This window comes from Rhinolophus hipposideros, assembly GCF_964194185.1.
Source record: "Rhinolophus hipposideros genome assembly, chromosome: 10".
Lineage (NCBI taxonomy): Eukaryota > Metazoa > Chordata > Mammalia > Chiroptera > Rhinolophidae > Rhinolophus > Rhinolophus hipposideros.
In genome coordinates this window covers 13,446,016-13,471,904 of record NC_138056.1, presented here as the reverse complement: position 1 = coordinate 13,471,904, position 25,889 = coordinate 13,446,016, and the positions used below count along the sequence as shown (strand labels likewise).

General features: G+C 45.6%; 2 protein-coding genes across 7 annotated transcripts in view; one reads left to right on the top strand and one right to left on the bottom strand.

Moving 5' to 3' along the window:
- Nucleotides 1-365: 365 nt before the first annotated feature.
- On the top strand, nt 366-15,822 carry F2 (coagulation factor II, thrombin). 2 transcript variants are annotated; one of them, XM_081064355.1, is made up of 14 exons: nt 366-470; nt 849-1,012; nt 1,691-1,715; nt 1,955-2,005; nt 3,290-3,395; nt 3,505-3,641; nt 4,822-5,136; nt 5,476-5,604; nt 5,697-5,823; nt 6,307-6,474; nt 6,961-7,134; nt 7,387-7,568; nt 13,695-13,765; nt 13,919-15,822. In XM_081064355.1, exons 1-14 carry the CDS (start codon nt 392-394, stop codon nt 14,060-14,062), a joined length of 1,872 nt encoding a protein of 623 aa, XP_080920481.1. In that variant the 5' UTR covers nt 366-391; the 3' UTR covers nt 14,063-15,822. The 2 variants fall into 2 exon arrangements, with proteins under 2 accessions (XP_080920481.1, XP_080920480.1); XM_081064354.1 differs by lacking the exon at nt 1,955-2,005.
- The window catches only part of CKAP5 (cytoskeleton associated protein 5), an 86,617-nt gene continuing 76,543 nt past the window's right edge, over nt 15,816-25,889 (bottom strand). For 4 of the 5 annotated variants that reach the window (XM_081064349.1, XM_081064350.1, XM_081064352.1 and 1 more), the window contains exons 36-44: nt 22,813-22,992; nt 22,146-22,333; nt 21,550-21,625; nt 20,643-20,831; nt 20,411-20,548; nt 19,833-19,916; nt 19,579-19,738; nt 16,659-16,810; nt 15,816-16,512 (exon numbers count right to left, since the gene is read on the bottom strand). In XM_081064349.1, coding sequence (XP_080920475.1) covers nt 16,270-16,512; nt 16,659-16,810; nt 19,579-19,738; nt 19,833-19,916; nt 20,411-20,548; nt 20,643-20,831; nt 21,550-21,625; nt 22,146-22,333; nt 22,813-22,992 — 1,410 coding nt within the window. In that variant the 3' untranslated portion in view covers nt 15,816-16,269. The remainder of the gene's footprint in view (nt 16,513-16,658; nt 16,811-19,578; nt 19,739-19,832; nt 19,917-20,410; nt 20,549-20,642; nt 20,832-21,549; nt 21,626-22,145; nt 22,334-22,812; nt 22,993-25,889) is intronic. The other variant, XM_081064353.1, reaches the window with a different exon arrangement.

Below are 25,889 nucleotides of genomic sequence, written 5' to 3'. Positions count from 1 at the left end.
AAACCCAGTCTATAATAATAATGTAATATAATGTAATGTAATGTAATATAATATAATACAATATAATATAATATAATGTAATATATAGTATAGCATATAGTATATATAGTATAGCATAATAGTATATATAGTATAGTATAATATATAGTATAATATATAGTATAATATAGTATAATATAATAATACCAGGTCTTATATTAATTTTTGCTCCAAAAGATGCATTAGAGCTGATGGTCCAGCTAGGTCTTATTTTCGGGGGAACACAGTATCTATTCACTTGTCCCCATGGCCCTGACCTGCTGACCACTTCCTCTCAGCTGATTTCTTCATATTAGTTTAACATTAACCTGAGAGGTCAGGATGAGCCCTCCGCGTCCCAAGCCGACACACTATGGCGCACGTCCGAGGCCCGTGGCTACCTGGCTGCCTGGCCTTGGCTGCTCTGTTTAGCCTTGTGCACAGCCAGCATGGTAAGGGGGGCTTGGAAGCTGGGATAGGCTGGCGGACTGGGATGTGGGCCCATGGCTAAGGTCCCCTGGCTCGAGAGAGAACAGAAAGCCAGCCCCAGGTAGGCCTCAGTCACAGTATCCAGCTTAGGGAAGGAGTCCAGTGCTCAGGGCTGGCCAGACAGTGACGACTTCTCTCTTGCCATATGGGGAGTGGACTGGGGTGACCCATGAAAGGAGGGGAGCTAGTGGGCTACCATTAGCAGCCTTTCAGGTCCTGCTGCCATCCCAGATACCCCTTTTCAGAAGCCAGCAGTCCAGGCCAGGCTTGCTTCCTGCCCCCATGATGGCCAAGACAGCCAGGCTGCCTCAGGCCACTGTCTCACGCCCCTCCTACTGCAGTGTTCCTGGAGCCTCAGCAAGCACTGTCGCTGCTCCAGCGGGTCCGACGCGCCAACAGTGGCTTCCTGGAGGAGCTGCGCAGGGGCAACCTGGAGCGAGAGTGCATAGAGGAGCAGTGCAGCTACGAGGAGGCTTTCGAGGCACTGGAGTCGACCAGTGCCACGGTGAGGGAGGGAGGGAGGGCCAGGCTGCTCAGACGAGGGCCAGGATCCCTCCAAGTGGGCCCGGCTCTAGGAGCACAAGGGAGGGGAGCGAGGAGCATCCCAGCTCTTTAACCTAATTCTATCTCTGGGCCCCATTTCACTGGCTGCCAAGGTGAACAACCTGTGGGCCTTGGAGGTCAAGATGTCTGGTCTCGGGGGCTGATAAGGCTCCAGGACATCGGGGGGCCTCTCAGGCTTCAGACATCTGTCTACCTCAGGATCTCTGGAGTCTCTGCCCCCGTGGCCTCTCTGCTTCAGCTTTTCTGCTAAGTCTCTTTGATCTTGGGGCGTGGGACTCTGGTGGGGCTGGGAGTCCTGGGCCTTGGCCTCTCTGTTCCGGGAACCCTGCAACCTTTCCCTTCCTTGGGGCTCTGCCTGAACCCCACGGCCAGCACCCCATGCCCCCTCTTCTCTAGTCTACCCCACCCAGGGGAATCCCTTTCAGACTTGGGTGGGGGTGGGAAAGCTCTCCTCTCTTTAGTGGGCATTTGGAAACAAAAGCAGGAAACTGCCACAAACCTTCCCAGAGTGACCAGGGTAAGGGAAAGAGAAAAGTATAGGGAGAAGACATAATATTTACTAAAAACAAAAACACAACAGCGTCCTGCCATAGCCTCATGCTCAACCCTTGCTTTTCAGGATGCTTTCTGGGCCAAGTACACAGGTGAGCACTGGGAAAGGTCTGCTTCAGGAAGAAAGTCCTGGGGACCCCACTTAGAGAATGTTCTACTCTAGAGAATCTGGTCCATCCAATTATCTACCCCCATGCCCTTTACCTCCCACCCTCCCTCCGTCCCTTCCATTTGTCTGTCCATCTCTCTGTTTCTGAATGTCGTCCCACCCTTTACTTGAGCCCACCTTGTCCCTGCCCCAATTCCAAAGGTGTTTCTGGGTCTTTTCCAGCTTGTGAGTTGGTGAGGAAACCTCGAGAAAAGCTCGTTGAATGTCTGGAAGGTGAGGAATCGATGTGGGGGTGGGAGGTCAGGATATGAAGGGGACAGCCTGGGAGGAAAGCAGAGGAGGTGTAGGTCAGCAGGTTGCCCAGCGGCAGCAGCCCCCAGCTTCTGATTCTGCCTTTCTGTTCTGCTGTCATGCTATTTTGCACCTGGTTCTGATAAGATGATTAATGTTGAAGGAACAAATGAATGAATGGATAATGAATTAATGTTCAAGGCCTCATTCTCATCGGAAGCGCTGTCCATGCCAGTCTTCCCCATGTCTCCAGGGCAGTGCTCTGAATATGTCACATTCGTTCTCCAAAACCTTGAGTGGCTGGCTGCCCAGTGCCTCCAGCATAAAGCACCAGCTTCTTAGCCTGGCAAACATTGCAGGTTCTGGCCTTAACCTCCCCTTCTAGCCTTATCTTCCATTGCACCAACCATGAACCCAGGCCCCCAGCTACTCTGACAGCAAGCTCTTCTCCGAACATGCCAAGGTGGTCCTACTTCCTGGATCTTCCTTACATTGTCATCTTCCTACTGAAAATCTCCCTATCCTTCAAGGTCTAGTCCAAATGGCACCACCTTGCTGAGCCTTCTGAATACACTGTTAGTGTGACAACAGACCCCACAACATGAGCTCTTTAATCACGGGCCATACTTTCACTACGCCCCTGCTAGGTGCCAGGCACTATGTCAAGTGCTGGATGTTTTGTGAGAATCAAGAAGCTCACAATTTCACAGGAAAACGAAACCATAAAACATCAATGTAATTGCAGGAAAAATTCTGTTCCAGGTACCAAGAGAATGCCAGGAGAAGGAGCCTTTAGTTTGCTGACAGAATCAGGGACAGCTCCCCAGAAGCAGCAGAGTTTCACCCGGATTTGTGAGATGCATTGATGTACAAAGAGGAGAGCATTCCCAGGCAAAGAAAATAGCATGTGCAAAGGCCCTGAGGCACGAGGCTCTAAGATGACAGGACAGGTAGACCAGGGTCAGGTTAGGCCTTGTTCACTTTTTCATCCTGCTGGCCATGAGGACCCACTGAATATAAGCTCCATGAGGGCAGGGACCTACTTTAATCATGACTGTCTTATTCATCACTATGTCCTTAATACCTGGCACTGCACCTGTCCCTGTGTCACAGTAAATATTCAGTGACTACTGTTAAATGGATTGCAGTACTGCTGAGTGCAGAGGAGGTGCTGAGTAAGTGCAGGTTAAGAGTCGTGAGGAGTTTGGAAGGGGTAGATGGAGCTTTGCTAAGACAAAGGGGGGAGACAGACTGGGGTCTCTGCAGGTAACTGTGCTGAAGGTCTGGGTATGAACTACCGAGGGAACGAGAGCTTCACCCGGTCAGGCATCGAGTGCCAGCTATGGAGGAGTTACTACCCACATAAGCCTGAGTAAGTGATGGGCAGCCTGTCTGCCAGCGGGCTGAGAATGGGGGGGGGGCGGGTGGGCTAGGAGACACTGAAGGGGCATGGCCTCCTGCTGAGCCATTTCCTTTTCTAGAATCAACTCCACCACCCACCCTGGGGCTGACCTGCAGGAGAATTTTTGCCGCAACCCAGATGGCAGCTCAGATGGGCCCTGGTGCTACACCTCGGACCCCACCGTGCGGAGGGAGGCGTGCAGCATCCCCATCTGTGGTGAGTTAGGGGTGATCAGGCAGGCCCTGGCCACGGCGTCTGCATGGGGCCTGGGACAGGAACCCAGAGCCTGACTCCCGTTAAGTGGGGGTTAGTCATTTGCAACCGATTTGGGCCTGTTGGTCAGTGAAACCAGGAGACCAGAGGGAGTTGGCTTTCAGCCTCCCCCTCTTCCTCCCACTTCACTTCCTTATGCTCCAGCCTGTGGCTCACTCCAGATATGCTCTCCTTCCTGCTCAAGGCCCTCTTTCCTCCAGGAAGCCCTCACTAACTGTTTCAGTCCACGTGCCCTTTTTTAGGCTTCACCTACAGCAAGCAAGCCTCATACAGTCCATTCTGCCATTTTTATTTTCCGTGATGTGTCAGTTAGCCATAGCTATAATCTTGCTGCAAAACCCACAAAATGACCAACAACCACATAAGCTCGGGGGCGTACATCAATAACCATTTATTTCTCATGTGTCTGAGGGGCGGCTGGGGTGGCATTGCTCATGTGTCTGTGGGGCCCATGAGGTAACCTGGGCTTGGTTGGTGCTTTCTTCAAACTATGGGTACAGCTGGGCTTGGCGCCTTGTGAGGGTTGGGTCCAGGTCTGCTCCATATGTACTCCTTCTGGCGCTAAACAGCACCATCTTCCCAGGGTGATGGCAAAAGTACCAAACAGCGAGCAGAAACTCACACTGTGTCTTCAGGCCGAGGCTCAGAACTGGCACCATCAGTTTTGCCCGTGTTCCATTGACCAGAGCATCCCAAGGTCAAGGTCAAGAGGAGGAGAAAGCTTGCTGAAATTGACTTACTGCCTTGCGTAGACACCCTTAGTCACCCCAGCTATATTTCCTGCTGTGCCTCTATAAAAACACAGAATCTTTCTTTAAAAACTCCAGGCAGTCAGTAGCAATAGATTACAGATAGCCCTGTAACAGATTACAGGTGGTGAAACCTAGTTACTATCTCTGGCCTATTATACACCAGACAGTTGTGACATGTATTTTGTTTAAATCTATCAGTGACCCTACAAGAATGGCATTAGCAACCCCTTTCAGAGGCAAGCAGACTGAAGCTCAGAAAGTGAAGTTTTTTGAGGTCACACAAGAAGAGGGCTGTGAGGCAGGGGTTCACATCCTGACTGCCTGGCTCTACGTGTCGTCCCACTCTGCTCCCTTGCCTCCTCACCCACCAGGCACAAGCGGATTCACTGTGGAACTGACCCCACGCTCCCGAGGCTCCACGGTGAATGTGTCACCTTTAGTGGAGCAGTGTGTCATTGAGCGTGGCCAGAATTACCAGGGAAACCTGGCGGTTACCATCAGTGGGTCCCCCTGCCTGGCCTGGGCCAGCAGCCAGGCTAAGACCCTGAGCAAGGACCAGGACTTCAACCCCGCGGTGCCACTGGTGGAGAATTTCTGCCGCAATCCAGACGGGGACCAGGAGGGCGCCTGGTGCTACGTGGGCGGGATGCCTGGTGACTTCGAGTACTGTGACCTCCACTATTGTGGTGAGAGGGCAGGGCCTGGGGAGGGGACCTGAGACAGGTGACAAACCTGCAGCGAATAATGAGAACAGCGCCTTCCTTAACCTATGGCTTAACACATGCGTACGTGAGTGCGCTCATTACAGCTGGTCCATTAACTCAGGTGGGAACAGATTTTATCCCCATTTCATGGCTGAGTACAATGAGGCCTCGGGAGGTTAAGATGCCTAGTAATCCAGGTGAACTTGAGCTCTTAACCTCTACACCAAATGGTCTCCAGTGCCAGGCCAGAGTCTTGGGGAGGTCTAGAGGGTGGGTGAGGAGCGGCCCAGCCCTGTCCCATCTAGTGCTGGGTCCCTGCAGAGGAGTCGATAGATGAGGAGATGGTCGACGGGCTGGGCGAGGACCCGGACAGGGCCATAGAAGGGCGCACCGCCAAGGAGGAGTTCCAAACCTTCTTTGATGAGAAGACCTTCGGCGCTGGGGAGGCAGGTGAGGCTGCGGGGCGGGGCCGCCGGGCCACCCGTGGAGGCTGCACGCGGTCTGTCACCGCCCGGCCTCTCACCGCTCGGCTTGCTCTGCAGACTGTGGGCTGCGGCCTCTGTTCGAGAAGAAGTCACTGGAGGACAAAACGGAGCAGGAGCTTCTGGAGTCCTACATGGACGGGCGCATCGTGGCGGGTTCGGACGCGGAGTTGGGCCTGGCGCCTTGGTGCGTTCCTGACCTTTTACCCGGAGCTGCCTTCACTCGGCCTGGGGCTCCCAGCTCAGGGAAACTTCTCGACCCTCACAGGCCCAGCACAGCATCTCATCGAGTTCTCACAACAGTCTTTTGAGATTGGGTTTATTACTTCTCACATGCAGAAGGCGGGGCTGGGCTCAGAGAGTTTAAGGGACTTGCCTAAGTGACACCCCCATGGGTTGCACAGTAGGACTTGAACCCAGGTCAATTGACCGCAGAGCTCTGCTAAACGGCACAACTCTGGGCTAGAAGAATCTGGGAAAGGGTGCAGAAAGCACGAAGCCACCCCTTGCCGTCACGTGGATGCCCCACTCCTCAAGGGTGGCCAGGTCAAGCTGGGGTCTGGGCTCAGCAGGCAGCTCTGTCAGTTAGTTTTAAATCTGGGACTTCCTGCTTCTAGGGCTGGTGGAGGGGCAGCTCCTCAGCTCTAATGCTTCCTGTTCCCCCTCTTAGGCAGGTGATGCTTTTCCGGAAGAGTCCCCAGGAGCTGCTGTGCGGGGCCAGCCTCATCAGTGACCGCTGGGTCCTCACTGCTGCCCACTGTCTCCTGTACCCACCTTGGGACAAGAACCTCACTGAGAATGAACTTCTGGTGCGCATTGGCAAGCATTCCCGCACCAGGTACAGAATGGGGGTCCAGGGCTGTCTGGCAGGGGTCTGAGTCCTCCTGAGCGATGGTGCCAGGCTGTGGTGGTACAGCTCCCACGTGGGAAACCCAGCAGCCTCTGCTGTAGAATCCACGTGGCCATGTCCTGACCGAGGCCTGGAGCTGGGGTCAGAGCAACTAAGACTTTGCAGAGTGCAATCCTGGCCTGCCCCTCGCTCCCTCCCAGACACCAGGGCATGGCCCGGGAATGACTTCTGAATCAAGACTGCTGGGACCTTGCCCTGCAGCCTGCCGTCCTTCCCCCATCTGCCTGGACTGTTTGACTCCAAACTCTGTGCAGCTTCAGTCCAGGAAGGAGCCACCAAGCGCCACCTCACTGACGACCTGCTGGTCACCCTGGCTCCCAGACCTTGAGGGCAGGCTGTTTCCTTCCTCAAGGAACTGCTGCCACTCTCTGGATGGCTTACAGCTTCCCCGTTTCTCTTTTGGGGTCTGCGCAGGTATGAGCGAGGCATTGAAAAGATCTCCATGCTGGAGAAGATCTACATTCACCCCAGGTACAACTGGAGGGACATGCTAGACCGCGACATTGCCCTGCTGAAGCTCAAGAAGCCCATCTCCTTCAGCCCCTACATCCATCCTGTGTGCCTACCGGACAAGCAGACGGCAGCCAGGTGGGGCGGCCAGGTGGGGCCGCTGGGGGGCCGCCAGCTAAGAGGCAGAGGCCTGGGCTGAGTCCTGGGCTTGACTGGCCCTGTGGAGAGGCCTTGCAGAAGTTTCGTCCCTTTTCCAGGCCTCAGTTTCTTGGAGCAAACCCACAAGTTCTTTCTGCACTGGTGTTTGAGATTCAGGTCCCCAAAGGATGGTGCTGGAGCCAGACGCCTACGGGGGTCGGTTCTTACCAGGTCCGTCTCTTTTCCTCAAAGATTGCTCCAGGCTGGATACAAAGGGCGGGTGACCGGCTGGGGCAACCTGAAGGAGACGTGGATGGCCAATCCTACTGACGCACAGCCCAGCGTCCTGCAGGTGGTCAACGTGCCCATCGTGGAACGGCCAGTGTGCAAGGCCTCCACCCGGATCCGCACCACGGACAACATGTTCTGTGCCGGTGAGTCGCCGGGGTATGGCTCAGCTGGAGGGAACGGCAGGGCCTCGGGGGCGGGGAGGTGGAGACAGGGTAGGAGCACAGACCTGTTTAAGTCCTGGCCCCAGTCACTTACAAGTCACATGACTTTGGGCAAAGTTGCTTAACCTCTGGAGGTTCAGTTTCTTCCTCTGTAAAATGGAGATAAAAGCCTCTATTCCAGAAGGTGGTGTGAGGCTTCAACAGAACAGTGTATACAAAGTGCAAGGCGTGGTGCCGGTCACTGGTGGTCAGTATGTGTGAGCCCAGGTAATGACAAGAGACCATGGTGGGGGAGGAAAAGCCATTCATTTGTTCAGTTGTTCAACAAATATTGATTGAGTGCTTAGGGGTCCAGGCAGTATTCCACGGTCTACGACAAGGACCCAAACAGGTGCCTGTGTCCTCAGAGCTTCCTTCCTAGAAGGAGGGATGGTCAATAAAAAAGATCTAGAATAGCAAAATCCCTGCTAGGAAGAAAAATGGAGCAGAGTGAGGGAGAGAGACATGGGGACAGAGGTGATCGTCGAAACGGACTGGTTGGAGAAGGCCTCTCTGAGGAGGTGGTGTTTGAGCAGAGACTCTTCACTGGAAGAAGTGAGCGAGTCTAGGGAAAGTGCACTCCAAGCTGAGGGGACAGCAGGTGCAACGGCCCTGAGGTGGGGGCATGCTTGGCATGTCTGAGAAGGAGCAGGGAGGCCTGCGTGGCTGGAGTGCAGGAAACACAGGAAGGGCAGCAGTAGGTCAGGGGAGATGGGTGGGCAGGCAGAGGACGGCCACTTCCCTCAGGGCCTGGAAGAACTTTGGCTTTTATTGAGATACAAAGTTATTGGAGGGTTTGGGGCAGGTGAATAAATGGCCTAACTTAAATTAAAATTTAAAAAACAATTTTAGTATGATTTCAGACTCAGAAAAGTTGCAAAAATAATACAAAGAATTCCTGTATACCATCATCTAGATTCCGCCAACACCACTTTGGGTACATGTGTATGTTTATATACACACGCACATACACACACACTGTTTGAGAGCAAATTGTACGTATGGTATCTTTTCACCCATATAATCGAGTATTTCCCAAAACCAAGGATGTTCTCTTATATAACCACAGCACAATGACTAAATCAGAAAACTGATATAATACCATTATCTAATCTGTAGACATTGTTCAAATGTGTTTCATTTATCCGATTTGCTAATGTCTTTTATAACAAAAGAAAAGAAAAATGTTTTTCTCATCCAGGATCCAGTCAGGATTACTCATTGTCTTTAGTTGTCAATCATTCTTTGTCTTGACCTTGACATGTTTGATGAGTACAAGGCAGTGAATCTGAACATTGGCCCTCAGTTTGGGGTTAAGGTTTACTCGGGGGCAGATGCAGGCTAAGTGTGCCGTGCCTTCTCAGTGCATCCCATTAACAGGTGTGTGATGTTGATTTGTCGCTAACTGGTGAGATTAACTCTGACCTCTTGGTTAAGATGCTGTCTACATCTGCCAGGTTTCTCACTGTAAAGTTCTGGTTTCTTCTTTGTAATTAATTAATATCTGGTGGGGAGAAATTTTGATACTGTCTATCCTATTTCTCATCAAAGTGTTCTCCCAACTATTGGGCTGCCACATGGTGATTTTCTAATTCACTCATTCCTTCTACATTTATTAGTTATTAATTTACTGCAGGGAAGACCTTTCCTTTCATTCTGTCATTGTGGACTCATGGGGCCTTACTTTATTCCAAGGGTTATAATTTGTTATTGTCATTATTTTGATGTTCAAATTACCCCAGATTTGGCCAGTGGGAGTCCCTGCAACCTGACGTCTGTGACTTTTGGAGCTGTCCCTGTCATTCTTTGAATACTTCCTTTCAGCGCAGACCAATGTTGCTGATTCATCCTACTTCCTTTCTAGTGGGGAATGGTATTTAGAAACCAGGATCTGGGTGGTAGGTGTGCACATTGCTGCTGGGCTGTCATTGCTCCTAGGTCCTCTCAGTAGACAGAACCGGAAGTGTGTGTTACGTATAAACTAACATCTATATCTATCTATCTATCTCTCTCTCACCTAGCCATCAATCTAAAACCATGAGCTCACATTGAAACCTCCCATAGCAATCCAACAGTATTAATTTTAGCTTCCCCCTTTCCACATCTACAATGCTTTGTTGACAGTGAGAAACCTAACTCCCATTCTCCATATTATATTTACTCGTTTAATCAATAGTACACACTTTCAGAATCACTCATCAATCGCTGTTAAAACAATCCTCCTAACTAGAGTTCAGCATTTCTTCAATTGTTTCTGTCGTTGGCCTGAGGATATCTAGTTAAAATACTGTGTTCAAAAGTAACTTGGGTTGGATATTTTTTCTCCCCCTTTGTGTTATTTATTTAAAATACAGTTAGATTCATTTGTTTTCGATTGTATTCAGTTTTGCCTCCCCATCTTTGTTGTTTTTATTTTGCTTTTGGAGTATTAACGTGGTTCTAAAATTCAGACTCTCTGAAACAGTTATACTCAGAGAACTGACACTCCCCTTTCCCTCCTATCCTGTTCCCACCCCATCCTTTCCATCCCATTTCCATCCAGGCCCTCTAGTTAACCAATCTCAGTAGTTTGTGGGTTATTCTCCTCGTGTTTCTACTTGCACAAATGAGCAGATACATGTATACACTTTTATTTCCTTTTTCTTCCACACAGGGTAACGTACTGTACATACTCTTTTGTACTTTGCTTTTTTCCCTTTATGTATCCTGGAAATCCACTTCATATTGGTTATAGAGTTTTTCCTTATTCTTTGGAAAAGGTTTAATAGCCACATTATACTCCGTTACGTCGATGTACCCAGAGTATAATCAACAATTTCCTGTGTCTGGGCATTTAGATTCTTTCCAATATTTTGCAGTTGAACATCTTTTCATATGCTTAGTGACCATTTTTATATCATTTTTTTGCCCATTTTTCATCCCTTCCTCATCAATTTTAAGAGTTCTTCACATATTAATATTAGACCTTTGTTTGTGATACATGTTGCAAATATTTTCTTCCAGTTAGTTTTTCTAAACTTTACAATTTTTTTGCCACTCAATCAAATTTTTTTTTGTGTAGTAAAATTTATTAACATTTTATTTTATTGCATCTGGGTTTTGAGTTAGAGTTAGAGAAACTTTCCTTATACTCTGGCTGTAGAGAAATTCACTCATGTTTTCTTCTAGTACTTGGTTTCATTTTTCTTATACTCTTGAGTCATTTGGACTTGATGCTTGTGTATGATGTAAGGTCTGGATAAAATTTATCTTTTTCCAAATGGCTAACCAGCTGTCCCTACACCATTTATTAAAATTTCTATCTTTGCCCTAGTGATTTGCCCTTCATCACATACCAGATTTCTTAAATCTGTTTCTATTCAAAGACATTCTATTTGGTTCTCCTGGTCTGTTATCTATTATATTAAAACATTATCTTGTTGTAGTTATAGAGGCTTTAAGAGTATATTTTAATATCTGGTAGGGCTTGTTGTGTCTTAGTTTTTCTTTTCCAGAGTTTTCCTGGAAATTCTTGCATGTTTGTTTTTCCATATGAACTTTGGTATCAACTTGTCTAGCTCCATAAAAAGGCTTGTGGGTATTTTTATTTGGATTATGTTAAATTTAGAAATTTAGGAAGAACTGACATCTTTGTTTTTTCTTTTTATTGGGAAACAGTGTCTTTTTCCCAGGACCCATCAGCTCCAAGTCAAGTTGTTGTCCTTTCAATTAAGTTATGGAGGGCGCAGCTCAGCTCCAAGTCCAGTTGCCGTTGTTCAATCTTAGTTGCAGGGGGCACAGCCCACCATCCCTTGTGGGAGTCGAACTGGCAACCTTGTGTTTGAGAGGACACGCTGTAACCAACTGAGCCATCCGGCCATCTGGGAGCTCAGTGGCAGCTCGTTGTCTTCATTCTAGTTGCGGAGGGCGCAACTCTGTAGCCCATGTGGGAATCGAACTGGCAACCCTGTTGCCCAGAGCTCATGTTCTAACCAACTGAGCCACCGTCCGCCCAGAACTGACATCTTTTTGCTGTTGAGTCATTTTATCCAAGCACAAGAAATGTCTTCCAGATTGTTCAGGTCTACATTGTCCCTTTCCAGGGGACATTGTCCCCTTGGCACCTTATTTTACGTATTTGTGTTGCTTTCCTCTTATGTTTCTTGAGTAAATTAGCTAGTGGTTGCAAAAACAAACAAAAGATACCTAGGAGTTTGACTTACTAATTAGGCCTATTGTTAATTCTGTACTTCATTAATTTCTGTTTTTATCTTTTAAAATGTTATTTTCTTTTGCTTTCTTTTGGTTTATTTTGCTGTCCTCTTTCTAGTCTTTTGAGCTGACAATTTATTTTTTATTTTTGAGTAGGGCTATGCATTTTCCTGTTCGTAGAAAACACTATGTAGTGTTTTCATTATCATTATTTTTCTAGAAATTCTGTAATTTCAGTTTGTACGTATTCTGCTTTCACCCAAAAGTTGTTTAATAGGTGGTTTTTAAATTTCCAGATGGGAGGGCCCTTTTGTATTTTGAGTTTGTTAACAATTTTGAGTTTTGCTGCATTATGATGAGATTATTGTTTGTAATATTTCTAGTTTATGGAACTGATTTGAGAGAGCTGTTTGATTAATTTCTGAGTGTTATACATGTGCTTGAGGTGTGTAGGTGTGTTCTCTATTATCCATGTGTAAAGCTTGATATATATATTCATAAATGTAGCACAACACTTGTCATTTAGGTCATTTATATCCTTATTTGTTTTCAGTTCATTGAAATTGTCTTATACTGAGTTTAGTGTGTTAAATTCTTTTATTAATGTATTTCTGTCTCCTTACATTGCTTGTAATATACAGAGGGTGCCAAAAAAATGTATAAGCATTTTAAGAAGGGAAAAAATTGAATTAAAATTTGACCACCTATTGTAATTGCAGAAGTCAAACGTGACTTGTATTCATCTATTGTTATGAATATATATTATTACAATTTTAATACGGTATTTTCCTTTCTTAAAATGTGTACTTTTTTTGGCACCCTCTGTTATATTTTTTACTTTATAAATGTGGTTGCTGTGTTATTTGGTGCACATATTCATAAGTTATTTATTCACTGTGAATTGTGGCTTTTAGCATTAAAAGGTCCTTCATTAATTAGATTCAATTTCAGGGTTACTATCCCTGCTTTTTTTGTTTCCCTCCTCCCGTCTGGCAACCATCAGCTTGTTCTCTGTATCTATGAGTTGGTTTCTGTTTTATTTATGTTGTTCTTTAGATTTCACATATAAGTGAGATCATATAGTATTTTTCTTTCTGTCTGACTTATTGTACTTAGCATAATACCCTCTAGGTCCATTCATATTGTCACAATGTTAAGATTTCATTTTTTTTAATGGCTGAGTGATATTCCATTGTACGTATGTAGCAAGGTGTTTTTATTCTTAGTTTTTTGTTTCCCTATAGAATCTTTGTATTGATCTGTTTAGTTTTCACCTATTCATTTTGTAGATTTGGGGTTATTTACAAAGGTTTATATTTCAATTGGACTCACTTCTTTTATCTAATAGCTATTTTTCCATCCTCATCTCCACATAAGCTTTAATATTAGGATACAATTAGATATATTAAATCGATTTGAAGTTTGGGTGTTCTCTGTATGTTGAAGTTATGTTGAAGGTGTGGTTTTTTTGTGTCGCTTCCATTGTTGTTCTGCATTGTTGAGGCTCTGTGGGGAGAATGGATAAGGGCAGCCGCCATTATCCTCGGCTACCTGTAAGTCTGCTGTATTTTTAAAGTCCTTCTGCTTGTTGGGTGGAGAATGGATTGAGGTGGGCAAAAGTGGAATTAGGAAACTAGTAGTTCAGGATAGAGGTATGTTACGTGACCAGGTATAGAAGTGGTGAGAAATGGTTGGGTTTGGGATATATGGTGAAGAGAGAGCTGACAAGACTTGCTGAAGGATTGGATGTGTGGGGTGAGGAAATGACAAGTCAAGGACGACTAGAGGGGGACAAGTGGACACTCACAGCTATGTCTCTTGGAAGGGGAGTGGCTGGAGAATGAGCTATGCTTCTGAGTACTGCCATTCTCTCTCAAGGTTACAAACCCGAAGAAGGGAAACGAGGGGACGCTTGTGAAGGTGACAGTGGGGGCCCTTTTGTCATGAAGGTAAGCTGGCTTCGCTAAAGGCCAGGAGCTGGCGGGTAGATCTGGGAGGCACGGTGGGTAGGGAGGGACCCCAGGTGTCAATAATAGTTACCTGACAGAATAATACGGACACGACCTTGGACTTGACTATCAGAAACCCCGTCTCTTCCTCAGAGCCCCTTTAACGACCGCTGGTATCAAATGGGCATCGTCTCATGGGGTGAAGGCTGTGACAGGGATGGAAAGTATGGTTTCTACACACATGTGTTCCGCCTGAAGAAGTGGATAAAGAAGGTCGTTGATCGCTTTGGAGGTTAGGGGGCCGCCAGCATTCTAGGCTCCTCACCGCAAAACTACAGAAACTAATCCAGTGAAAGCATGAGTTTTGTGCTTTGTTCCTGTAACCATGGTTCTCAATAAAAGTGACCCACTCTACGAGCCTCAGTGCTCACAGCGCTGTTCATCGCAGCTCCGGCAGAGCCAGTCCCACTAGCGGATAAAGAGGACTTAATAGAATCCACACTCCTACAACAGGGCCAGGTGAGAGGAGAGCGGGATTCATAAATGTGCCTAATCATGTTCTTTAGGTCATTTGTGTCCTTATTTGTTTTTAGTTTATTTGATCCGTCTTGTATGTACTGCTATTCCTGTTGGGTGCTATTACTCCTTGGGGGAACTAGGCACTATATACAGCCTAGAACGGGTGTGGGAGTTTCACCTGGTGTGAAATGCTAATAGCTGGTCATTACCTGGAGGACTGTGTTGAGAAGGGTCATCCCTGAGCTTGGAGGCGAAGAGCGGAGTCTGCACAGAGTCTGTCCTGGGGACAGGATAGGGGGACGGGCATGGACGTCTCGTGGTTACCATGCTTGGCCTAGGAGCTTCAGCTAAGAGCTTCAAACTTCATGGTTTAAAGTGGGAAAGGACCGAAGGTAGGTACCTTTACCTCCCTCCCCTCCCCGTTTTCTTGCCTTTTCCCATTTCTCAGTACGTCAGGGAACAGAGACTTAGGACTGAGTTCTTTGCTCTCATTCTTTGGTTCTGGTTGACCAGTAAGCAGGGTAAAAACAGGGCTTCAGCGAGCTTGCAGGATCGTGGCAGCCCAGAGCTTTAACCAAGTAGGGAGGAGGGACTAAGAATCCTAACACCCCAAATCTTTTTAAACAAGGGCACACATTCTCACAAGACCGCTTTCCTCCAACACAGCTGTCAGCATTGTAAGCTCTGGGCACATTGGGTTTGCAAACTAGCTGTGTTAATTCCAGACCCAAGCACAGCCATTCTTTCTAAATAGGTTCTACGATAGCAATGAACTCCTTCAGCGTCCCTTAGCAAACCCTTCTCACAGGCTCCGAGTGTAAGGAAGAGAGGCAAGTTTAACTTCAAGCAGCGTAGGGGCCACCTGAAAACCGTGACTGGAATCAAGAGGATTCCTTTGCCATCAACCCTTCATTTCTTGACCACCAGCTGAGGAAGAGGTAGTCTAGACGAGTTCCTTTGAACTTAATGACTGCCCCAAAAGTCTGCCACCTGGACCCAGAACCTCTTATACTGAAGAGTTTTTCGGACCGGAGTGAGGCCCTGTGGAATTTATTCCAAAGGCGACTCCTCTGTTCACTTCCTGGCCCTCACTCAGACTGCGTGGGAAGCAACTGTTAGTCTAGACTCAGAGACTCTAATAACTGGGCAGGAAGCTCTTAAGTTCTTCCCATACTCCTTTAGTCTAGTGACTCCAAATGTAGTCGCAACCCCTGGGCACAGTCTCACGTGCATTTGGGCAGCAAAGTGGCAGGAGGCCTCAGTTCCTTGGAACCATAGTGATGACAGGAGGGAAGCCATGACCAAAACCTCAAAACAGGGAAGAGTGAGATTTCTTTGCTCTCCTTGGAGCTGTCTGTGGAAAGCAGGAAAGGTGAGGTCCTCCTGTTCCAAAGGAGTAAGAGCACACGTCGGAGCCAAGAAAAGGCAGCGCCCACCCTTCTCTAACTGGCTGAATACCCAGCTGGTCCCAAGCACAGGTGACAGAAGAGCTGCCCTTCACTCCCAGGTAAGGAGCAGCTTGGAAGATGGGTAGAGTTAATGCAAACTTTATTTATAAAAGACTCTTAAATTAGCTGTCTCATGCCATGCATTCATACAGAATACCGTGACCCTTCAGGGCTACAGGGAGAAGAGCTCACAAACTCAAAGGGAAACTATTAAAGAGTTTCTAATAGTTAAAAGCTAGGAAAGATTAGGACAACTTTACAAATGAGCAATTAAAAAGAAAAAGGAAAAGGATGTGGAAACGAGTCTGAGCTGAGGGCAGCTGTTTACAAGTCTGTACACTAAACTAACACACAGACAGTCTCCTAGAGGCAGCTGCTGACGGAGAAGCAGGTATGTACAAATGCTTGTGCCACACGACTCCTCCCAGACCCACGTATGATACACCCAGTCCGTGTGCCCTAGGCCCGCCGAGGCCACTTGGGCGCTGAGGACCCTAGTTTAGTAAACCGAAGCTGCAGGGCCGGGCGCGGGCAGCTTCATTTGCGGCTGCTCTTTATCCTCTCCAGTCTCTTTTTCAAGTCATCGATGTTAGCTGTGGAGGAGGATGTGCTCATGCTTCCGGAAGAGTGAGTCTGCTTAGAATCCAGGTCTGAGTGCTGGTGCTGCTCCCGTGACTCCCGGAGCTGAGAGAGTTTGCTGTGCAGCATGTCTGTGGAAGAGGCAACGGTGGGAACTGCTGGTTTGGAGAGCAGAGAGGTCAACGGAGGTCGGTCATCTTGCTGTCGAGAGAAGAAGCGACATTGTCTAAGCAGGTCAGAGGTGGCTCTGGAACAACATATACCACGACCGGGCCACTTCTGGGGCCAGCCTGTCCCTGACCTGCTTGTCACTGCCCCCAACCCACCAAGAGGGAAAGGAGCAGCACCTTTGTATTGTCCAGACCACATCGCTGTCGGAGGATTTTCAGCCTTTCCAAGTAGACGGACGGTCCCACCTCTTCTCCATTTGTGTTACCTGTGGAGGACACTGTGCTTGTGGGAGCGGGCACACACGTGACCTCCATCTGAGGGGAGATGCCTAGAAATGTGAAAAGAATCTTCAGATATACACACACCCCACTTCTAGTCAGCCCTTGTTAATCTGCACCAAAGGAAAGATTTGGGGGTTTGAAGATCACCATTGTACTTAAAAGACTGAAAAATCCACAAGAATCCACCTGGAGTTGGTGATAAGAGATGCTCTGAAATAGACGCGATACAGAAAAGCAGATGTCAGCTGGGCCACCCATCCACATCGTGGGCTGTACCTGTAACCCCATAGCTGAGCCGGGCAACCCAAACAGCCTGAGCTGCCCCTGACTATACGGTCAGTGCCCAACCGAAGAACAGAAGGACTTGAAATGTTTGGAAGAATCAGACCAGGTTCGCAACAGGTGAGAGACACAGGGGAAAGGTCTTATTCAAACTGGGGAGGGCAGCAAGGAGAGCAAGGATATGGTATATTCACAAGGAAGAAGGGGAAACTGAGGTGTCCAACACATACCCAAGGAAGGGCTAGGAACTGGAGCGTCTATAACTCCCAGCACAGTATTCTGGTAGGAGAGGGGGAAACCAAAAGAACCCAACACAGTGCCGAAATTTCCGAGAAGAAACAATCACAATATGCAGGCCTTTAAAATACCCAATGTGGTATCAATGAAATGCATTACATAGTAAAAAGATCAAGTACTAGGAAGATACACTCCCTCGGTAAAGAGAAAAGTGAAGAAGGTTACTCTAGGGAAAAAGGAATCCTTTGAGGTACAGATGAGGAGAACATTCCGAGAGTGAAAAATGAATGAAGAAGCCAGCGGTGATGGCTGCTTGAACACTTGAAGGCATGAAAGCATTCGGTAGTCCCTGGGGTCACATGCTTGTGTCGCCAGTGTGCTGTTTCGGCCAAACGCATCAGTCAGATGTTGAACATCAGCAGAAAGGACTTTGCAAATGAGAAGAGGAGGCCCTACCCGGTCAGCAGAACCAGTGTGCCATCCGTCTGTGGCGTGGCGTGCTGTTAGACATTCTGCCCACTGAGCTTCAACAAAAGATTCTAAAGGGGTTAAAAACTAAAACCAAGAACTGACTTAGCATAACTGAAGCTTCAGCCCAGCAAGATACATGGTGAGCGAGAACAGGACTGGAATCTGAAGACCGAAGAGGAACATGGTTTGTAGGCAAACAAATTCTAGAACACAGGGGGAGGTAAGCTTCCCTGGACTCGGAAGCACTAAATGCAGGCAAAGGGGCGAGCTCTGCTCTGCAGGGTAGAGGGCACTTCTGCAGTTGGGTCCCTTTGTGGTTTAAGGCTGCTGACAGTTATGTTCTGTAACTGACACCCCCTAAATCTTCCTTTTGTCTCTAGAGCAGTGATTCTCAGATACTGGCTTTTTCACTGTGGGAACAGTAACATTTTAGCTTAACATTAGGATAAGCATTCATTCATATCATTCAACAAATACCTACTGAGTGTTTACTACATGCCAGGCAACTAAACAGACAAAAATCTTTACCCTTATGGATTTTAAATTCCATCAGAGACAGAAAAACACCACACAATTAACCTAATAAATACTACATTAAATGATATGTTAGAGGTGGTTTAAGTGCTATGTGGGGATGAGAGGATGGTTGCAAGTAGTAAAGTTTCACTGAGATAATGGTATTTGAACAAAAACCTGAAGGAGGAAAGGGAGCCAGCCACAAGGCTTTCTTGGAAAGAGCAATCTTAGGTTGGATAAGAAATGTAAGAAACAGCCAGTGCAAAGGCCCTAACTGGGTGAGTGCTGGGTGCGTTCCAGAACAGCAAGGTGGCTGATGGAGTGTAATGAAAGTCAGGGAGAGTAGGAGACAAAAGGTATTGGGGGCCATATAATGTAGGACCTCACAGACCTCTGTAAGGCTTTTTGCTCTTGCTGAAAGGGAGAGCCTTGGGAAAATGTTTGAGAAGTGTCATTTTGGGGCTACATGTGGAAATGAATACAGGGAGGCGAGTGGAAGCGGGGATGTCAGATAGGAGAGAGCTACCACAATCCAGGGGAGACGTGCTATGCAGACCAGGGCAGTAGCAGTGAAAGTGATGAGAAGTTTGGTAGCTTCTGCATACAGTTTGGAGGAAGAGCCAACAGGATTTCCTCACCCAGAGGAACAGAAGTCTCAAAAGCTTTGGGTCTGAGGAAACTAGAAGGATGAAGTTACCATCACCTGCCAAGGAGAAAATGCAAATGGAGCAAGTCTGGGGGGGACAGCAGGAGCTTAGTTTCTGACATGCTGAATTCACGACATCTACTAGAAACCCCAGTGGAGCTGTCATGCAGGGTATGTAAGCCAAGGTGAGGAAGGAGGTCTGAGCTGGACCTCCCCCAAACTGGGCCTTGCTGGGATACAAATGGTATTTAAAGTGATGAGAGGAGGTGGACTAGTTAAGGGAGTGAGAGTAAGAAAGGAGAGATAATCCTGGACTGCACCCCGGGGGATGGCAACATTACGAGTTCAGGGGCAGGATGAATCAGTCAGAGGGGCCCAGGAGGAACAGCAGCGAGGTGGGATGACACCAAGAGAGCACATGGAACTGGAAACTGGGGGAGAAGCTGCTTCAAGGGCTGGCAGGCACACTGCCACTGCCCACATGATGATTGATGGGTCAAGCACGTGACTCTGAGCTGACCATTGTTCATTGCAATGTGAACATCGCTGGTGACCATTAAGTATCGAGGTGCATGGTTATAAATGTAAACCAATCAAAACCTCCGGTTCCTAAGCTGGGAGCTATTTGGAGCTTATTCCTGGAGCTACTAGAGGAAACCATACCTGTTGAAGTGGGAATACGGCCTTTGCCCTCCCTCTCCATCTCAATCACCCGAAGGCCTCTCTCAACATAGCTCTGGAAGAACTGTGACGAGTTCTTCAGAAATGGTTCAATGTCAGCATCTGAGTATTTCTTCTTATATTCATATAACTCTGCTAGGCCCTGGTTAACAAGAAAAAGGAAGAGGTAGGGATGGATGTTAGGGATCGTTTTCCATAAAGCAGATCCCCACTTGGCTCAACCCTTTCCCTCTCACCTCTTTAGTATTCTCTTTAGAGCCAATCTTCTTAAAAATCTCAGCTAAGAAATCATTCACTTTGGCCTTTGATGATTTTTCATCCTGAAAAGTTGAAAGACACAAGGAAGGATTGGTTGGTTGGACTTGAGTCATTAATTAGGAACCAATGGTTGGATAAGAATGGAAAATATCTCAAAATCCAGACCTTCCTGGTATGTTCTAGCAGGAAACAGAAGCACCGACGCTACAGGGCTTGGAGCCGACCCACTGAATGCCTCGTCTTAGGTTGTCAACTAAACTTGATGGGAAGGCCCTGACCCATTTCTCCCTGATTAAACAGAGCTCACCGTGGACGTATCTGATGACCAGTGCCTTAGGCACAGACACACAAACCTTTCTTAGGGACCAGGAAGCACACGGCTGTAAACATTTATATTTGAAATGTTCACGGTGGAAACTGTTACAGCAGCACAGCAGGGGAGGGACAGGATCAATCCCCAACCTTCACCTTACACCTGAGACAGGCTCCATGGCCTCCAACAAGATCGTTCCCACACAACCCCACTTCCCTCAATCTTTCAAGTCGGGACACTCACAATTCGAGATGCTCCCTTTTCTGTTTCCTTATCAGACTTGCTCCCAGTCTGGTCCATGCTGTGCTTCATCATCCGGCAGAGGTGGGCCTCCAGCTCAGACTCATTCTTATTGTCAATCATTGTTAGGTGGTCTAGGATCTGAGGGAGACACATGCACATTCAAATGGCAGCAACCCCATTTCCATGACCTTCTCCGAAACGCCCTCAGGGACTGGTTGCTGTTCTCACTCACCTTAGGCCCTTTTAACTTGCATAAAGTGTGCAGCAACGTCTTTAAGGTCCTTATGGGAAATTCACTTTTGCATTGCTTCAGTTTCTCTTTGGGGAAGACCTTCATGAAAATGTGTATATCCAGAAGAATTCTGTCCAAATTAATGCTGTTGATGGTATCAGGCAATAGTCGAACCATTCTCCAGAGACACTATTGAACAAAGAAACAAAAGTTAGAGGGAATGACGAGAATGAGGATAATTTCTGTCACCATTCATCTTAAGTTCTGGGATCATTTCTAAAAGATGCTCAGGGGTATAAAAGCGGCGCCTCGTATCTTTGAAGCGTGGCTGCTAAAAATGAACAATTTTACTCCCTTCAAGCATGGCACTGGCTAAAGTGTGACGAGTCATCCACCTACTCATCTCCATTCCTCCTTCCCACTACCTAGAGAGAGGGGCCTTAATAAAACATGGAAATTCTGTCTTGGGTTTGCTTGAGTAGAGTATGTAAGAGTAGAGTAGTTCACACTGCTTACCCAAATCTAACCCCAGGAGACAAAATGTTTTACACTGCTACAGTGTAATGACAGTGTTATAATGTTACAGAAATGTTCATTTGGGGTTCTTCCACAAAGCCAAAATATTCTAGGGCTATCTATATTTTTTTCCCAAAAGGAAATGAAACTTCTTTTGATTCCAGGAGAATTGGTGAGATATTTACAAAATAGCTCTTTTCACTGTTTGAGGCCAGGAATTATTTAGGCCTGAGCTAGGGGTATAAATCAGAGGAAGGGAAAATAGAGACCAACTATATTTTTCAGACGTGTTTTGGTTGAGTTTATGTCTTAATTCCACTTCTTCTCTCCCCACACTTTAATAAAGTTTTGCATCTTTGAAAGAAAAGAGATCAAATTATTTCAACTTCACCTTCATAACAAGTTCTGAGAATTTGGGAGAACTGGCTGTTGCTAGCAGGCTGTCTTGGAGCAAAACAAGTAGGGCACTAGAAAAACAAAAATCCAACACAATGGCATTAAGTTTCAAACCTGCATTCCAAATAAAATCAGTAACTAAAAGGCCAAGTGCAAGTATTTTCTATCCATTTAATAAATTGAGACAGAGCTCATGGATCAAGAACTGTCTTTGAGGTTACGTGACATTTAGTTATTAAGAAAATAAACTTTAACAATTTAAGCTTCATAAATTACTGCTTGGTAAATAGTGAAGCTTGTCACTACTTTTCATTGTCACTGGTAGCTGAGAAAGAAAGAAATGTACATGAGAGAGGGGGTAACTGACAAACTTGACAGCCCTGTTCTAGAAAACTCATGATACTGGCTGGCTTACTGAGTTGATGCCAGTTTTAGTTGCTATCCAGGTTGGAATACCTTTGGTTCTTGAAAAAAAAGTAGTAAATCGACTTAATAGGCAAACCTAAAATTACAACTGGTCTAGTGCCTTCTGGTTTCCATGGGCAGACAGAGAGGCAGTTCTAGGCGGTAGTGCTGAGAGTCGAGATATACCTCAGGATGTTGGTCTGGTCTGACTTCTCCAGAACCTTCACCACCAAGAGGTTCACAGAGCGGATCACCTGTTGTCCTTCCTCCAGATCTTCGATTCGAGAATCCAGCATCAAGGTGATGAGGCCATGCATCAGGTCTTTCAGTACTCCAGTGGAGGCTTCCCGGGCGAGGCTCTCTATCTGGAACAGCTGTCCAGTCATAATTGTGTTAGAGAGGTACGAAGCTCAATACACAGAGCAAGGAAGATTCTAGTAAACAATTATATTGTATTTTTAAAAATTCAGATTATTAGGAAAATTAAAAATCACCACATTCCCCTAAAACTCCAATAATAGCCATAATTAATTTGTGTGTTTCCTTCCTATGATAGAAGTATTTTTAATGTAAGCAGTTATATGTGAAAAGCCAGCCAGGGCCCAACACGCGTAAAGAAGAAACTGGAAGGATGCAGAATTCTAGGTCGTATGTAAGCATTCTACTTTCTATCCTAACAATAACTGTAAGCTGGAGTGTCGCCCAGCATCCAATGGAAGTAGTCAGTAGCATGCATGTACATTTCTACAAGTGACACAGGATGCCGCTGGGACATTTACACTGACTCAAGGTTTAGAACCGGGGCGGGATGAGACACTGAAGAGAAGGTCGTACTCTGCAGAGGTGTCCTCACCGAAATCATGTTGCCAATGATACAGCTATACAACTTGATGATCTCATCCTTGTCCAATTTCTCATCTGCCATGTGTGTGTTGTAGATGAGTCTTAGCTGCATGAACGTGGCTATCAGAAACTGATCAATATGGCCCGACATAGCCTCGGCTTTGTCTTCCTGTCTCAGGACCTCGTCGATCTGATAACAAAAATCCAAGATGTGTTTTACAAGCTTCATACTTCTAAGTAGCAGGAAGATACCACAAAGATGTCTCTGTATCATTTATTAGCAAAGCATTTCCAATATGTTAACCTTTAAAAACCCCAGTCATTTTACATATAAAGAACTAGCCTTAGAGAGTCAATTATTCAATGAATACTTACTGAGCAAGATATTGTTGGGTGCATTAGTTGCAGCTCCTATTCTAAGAGTCTCACTGTCTAGTTCAGAGAATAATAATCCCTATGTTTAAATGTCTATTAATTTTAAAGAGTGTTTTTATACCCGTTATCTCATTTGATCATTCCAACAGCTCTGAAAGGTGGACAGGGCTGAGAGTAAGATCTCTATTTACCAGATGAGAAAAGTGAGGCTCGGAAAGATCAGACTACTTAGTCCAAATTCAAAACTCAAGTTTCCCACATCCACATCCAGTGTTCTTTCTGCTTTGGTACACGGGTTGTTACTAATGGTAAAATAGTACTATGGGAAACACATGTATTTCCTGTTCACTACTGTAAAAAGATCTTTATGATTACCTAAATAACACCCTGAGACAATCATGTCAGTCTTCAGCGACCATCCTTTCATGCAGGACTACCACACTGCACAGCTCCAGGGGGCACTATCTATACAGACTACAATGCAAATGGTGCCCCCTGGTGTTGAGGAAGCCAGTGATGCTGCTTTCATTTACCTCTATACATGTAGACCCCATACATAAGCACATACGATTTTACATAACTGGGACTATTTAACAATGCTGTTTCAACACGAGCACCATAAAATAAAAAATACTACCCTTTTTTTTGGGGGGGGCGGCTTACACCTTTTTCCAAAGGAATTAACATTTAACAACTTGGTATAATTCTTTCATGTTCACAGAATCATATACAATCATTATGCACATATACATGGCTTCAGGCACTGCTTATTCTATAAGAAGATTAGAGTAGATGTACATACTCTGCATCTAGCTTTTCTAACTCAACAGAAAATTATGAAAATCCCTAAAGTTAAAGGAATATGGGAACATCTTGTTTTATGGCACTTCACAGATGCTGCATGTTTTACAATTGAAGGCAAGACCCTCTACTAGCAAAAAAGATTACAATTTGCTTTATTTTGATACCCACTTTCTTGCAGTGGTCTGGAACTGAACCCACAACAGCTCTGAGGTACGCCTGTAGTTTTATTTTTAAAGGCTCACCATAGTCCACATATGCACATACCAAAATTTACTCAATCATTCTCTTACTGTGTTTCCCCGGAAATAAGACCAAGCCGGGCCATCAGCTGTAATGCGTCTTTTGGAGCAAAAATTAATATAAGGTCAGCTAGGTCTTAAATTTTCAGGGAAACACGGTAGTATACTTCCATTCATTTGGAAATTCTCTAATCTCATTCAATAAAACTTTATAATTGTCTTTGTAAAGGTCTTAAATATACACTGCTTGATTTATTCCTAGGTACTTAACATTTTGTTGCTGAGGGTTTTCTCTTAATTTTTTTATTATGGTAAAATATATATAACATAAAATTTATAATTTTAACCATTAAAAAAATTTTATATTAGTTTCAGGAGTACAAAACAACATAATTAGACATTTACACCCCTCACAATGTGATAATCACCCGCTCCAAGTCTACTACCTCTCTGACATTGTATATATAGACGTTACATTTTAACCATTTTTAAGTGTACAATCCAATAACATTAAATACATTCACAATGTTGCATAACCATCATCACTATCTATTTCCATAACTTTTTCATCATCCCAAACAAACTTTGTACCCATTAAATAACTCCCTATTCTTCTTTCCCCCAACCCCTGGTAACCTCTATTCTATTTTGTCTCCATGTATTTGACTATCCTAGGTACCTCATGTAAGTTGAATCATACAATATTTGTCCCTTTATGCCTGAATTTATTTTACTTAGAATGTTGTCAAGGTCCATCCATGTTGTAGCATGTATTAGAATGTCATTCCTCTTCATGGCTGGGCAATATTCCATTTTACACACACACACACACCATAGTTTTATCTATCCATTTATCTGCTGATGGACACTTGGATTGTTTCTACCTTTTGGTTACTGTGAATAATGCTGCTATGAACATTGGTGCACAAGTATCTGTTTGAGTCTCTGCTTTCTAGGAGTGGTTTGGGGATCTTACTGTAATTCTGTTTAATGTTTTGAGGAACAGCTGAACTGGTTTCCACAGTGGCTGCACCATATTATGTTTCCACCAGTGATGCACACAGGCTCCAGTTTATCGACATCCTCGCCAACACTTGTTATTTCTCATTTAAAAAAAAATCCTAATGAGTATGAAGTGGTATCTCATTGTGGTTTTGATCTGCATTTCCCTAACAACTAATGGTGAACATCTTTTCATGTGCTTACTGGCCATTGGAGTATCTTCTTTGGAGAAATGTCTATTCAAGTCCTTTGCCCATTTTTGTTTATCTAGTCGTTGAATTGTAGGAGTTCTTTATGTATTCTGAATATTAATCTGTTATCAGATATATGATTTGCATATATTTCCTCTCATTATGTAGAGTGGCTTGTCACTCTTGTAATAATGTCCTTTGATGCACAAAACTTTAACTCTGATGAGGTTCAACTTAACTTTGTTGTTGTTGTTGTTGGCTGTGCTTTTGGTGTCATATCCAAATCACCACCAAATTCAATATGATGAAGATTTCCCCCATGTTTTCTTCTAAGAGCTTTATAGTTTTAGTGCTTATATTTATGTCTTTGATCTATTCTGAGTTAATTTTTGTATGGAAGGGTCCAGTTTCATTCTGCATGTGGATAAACAGCATCATTTGTTGAAAAGAGTGTCCTTTCCCCACTGAACGGTCTT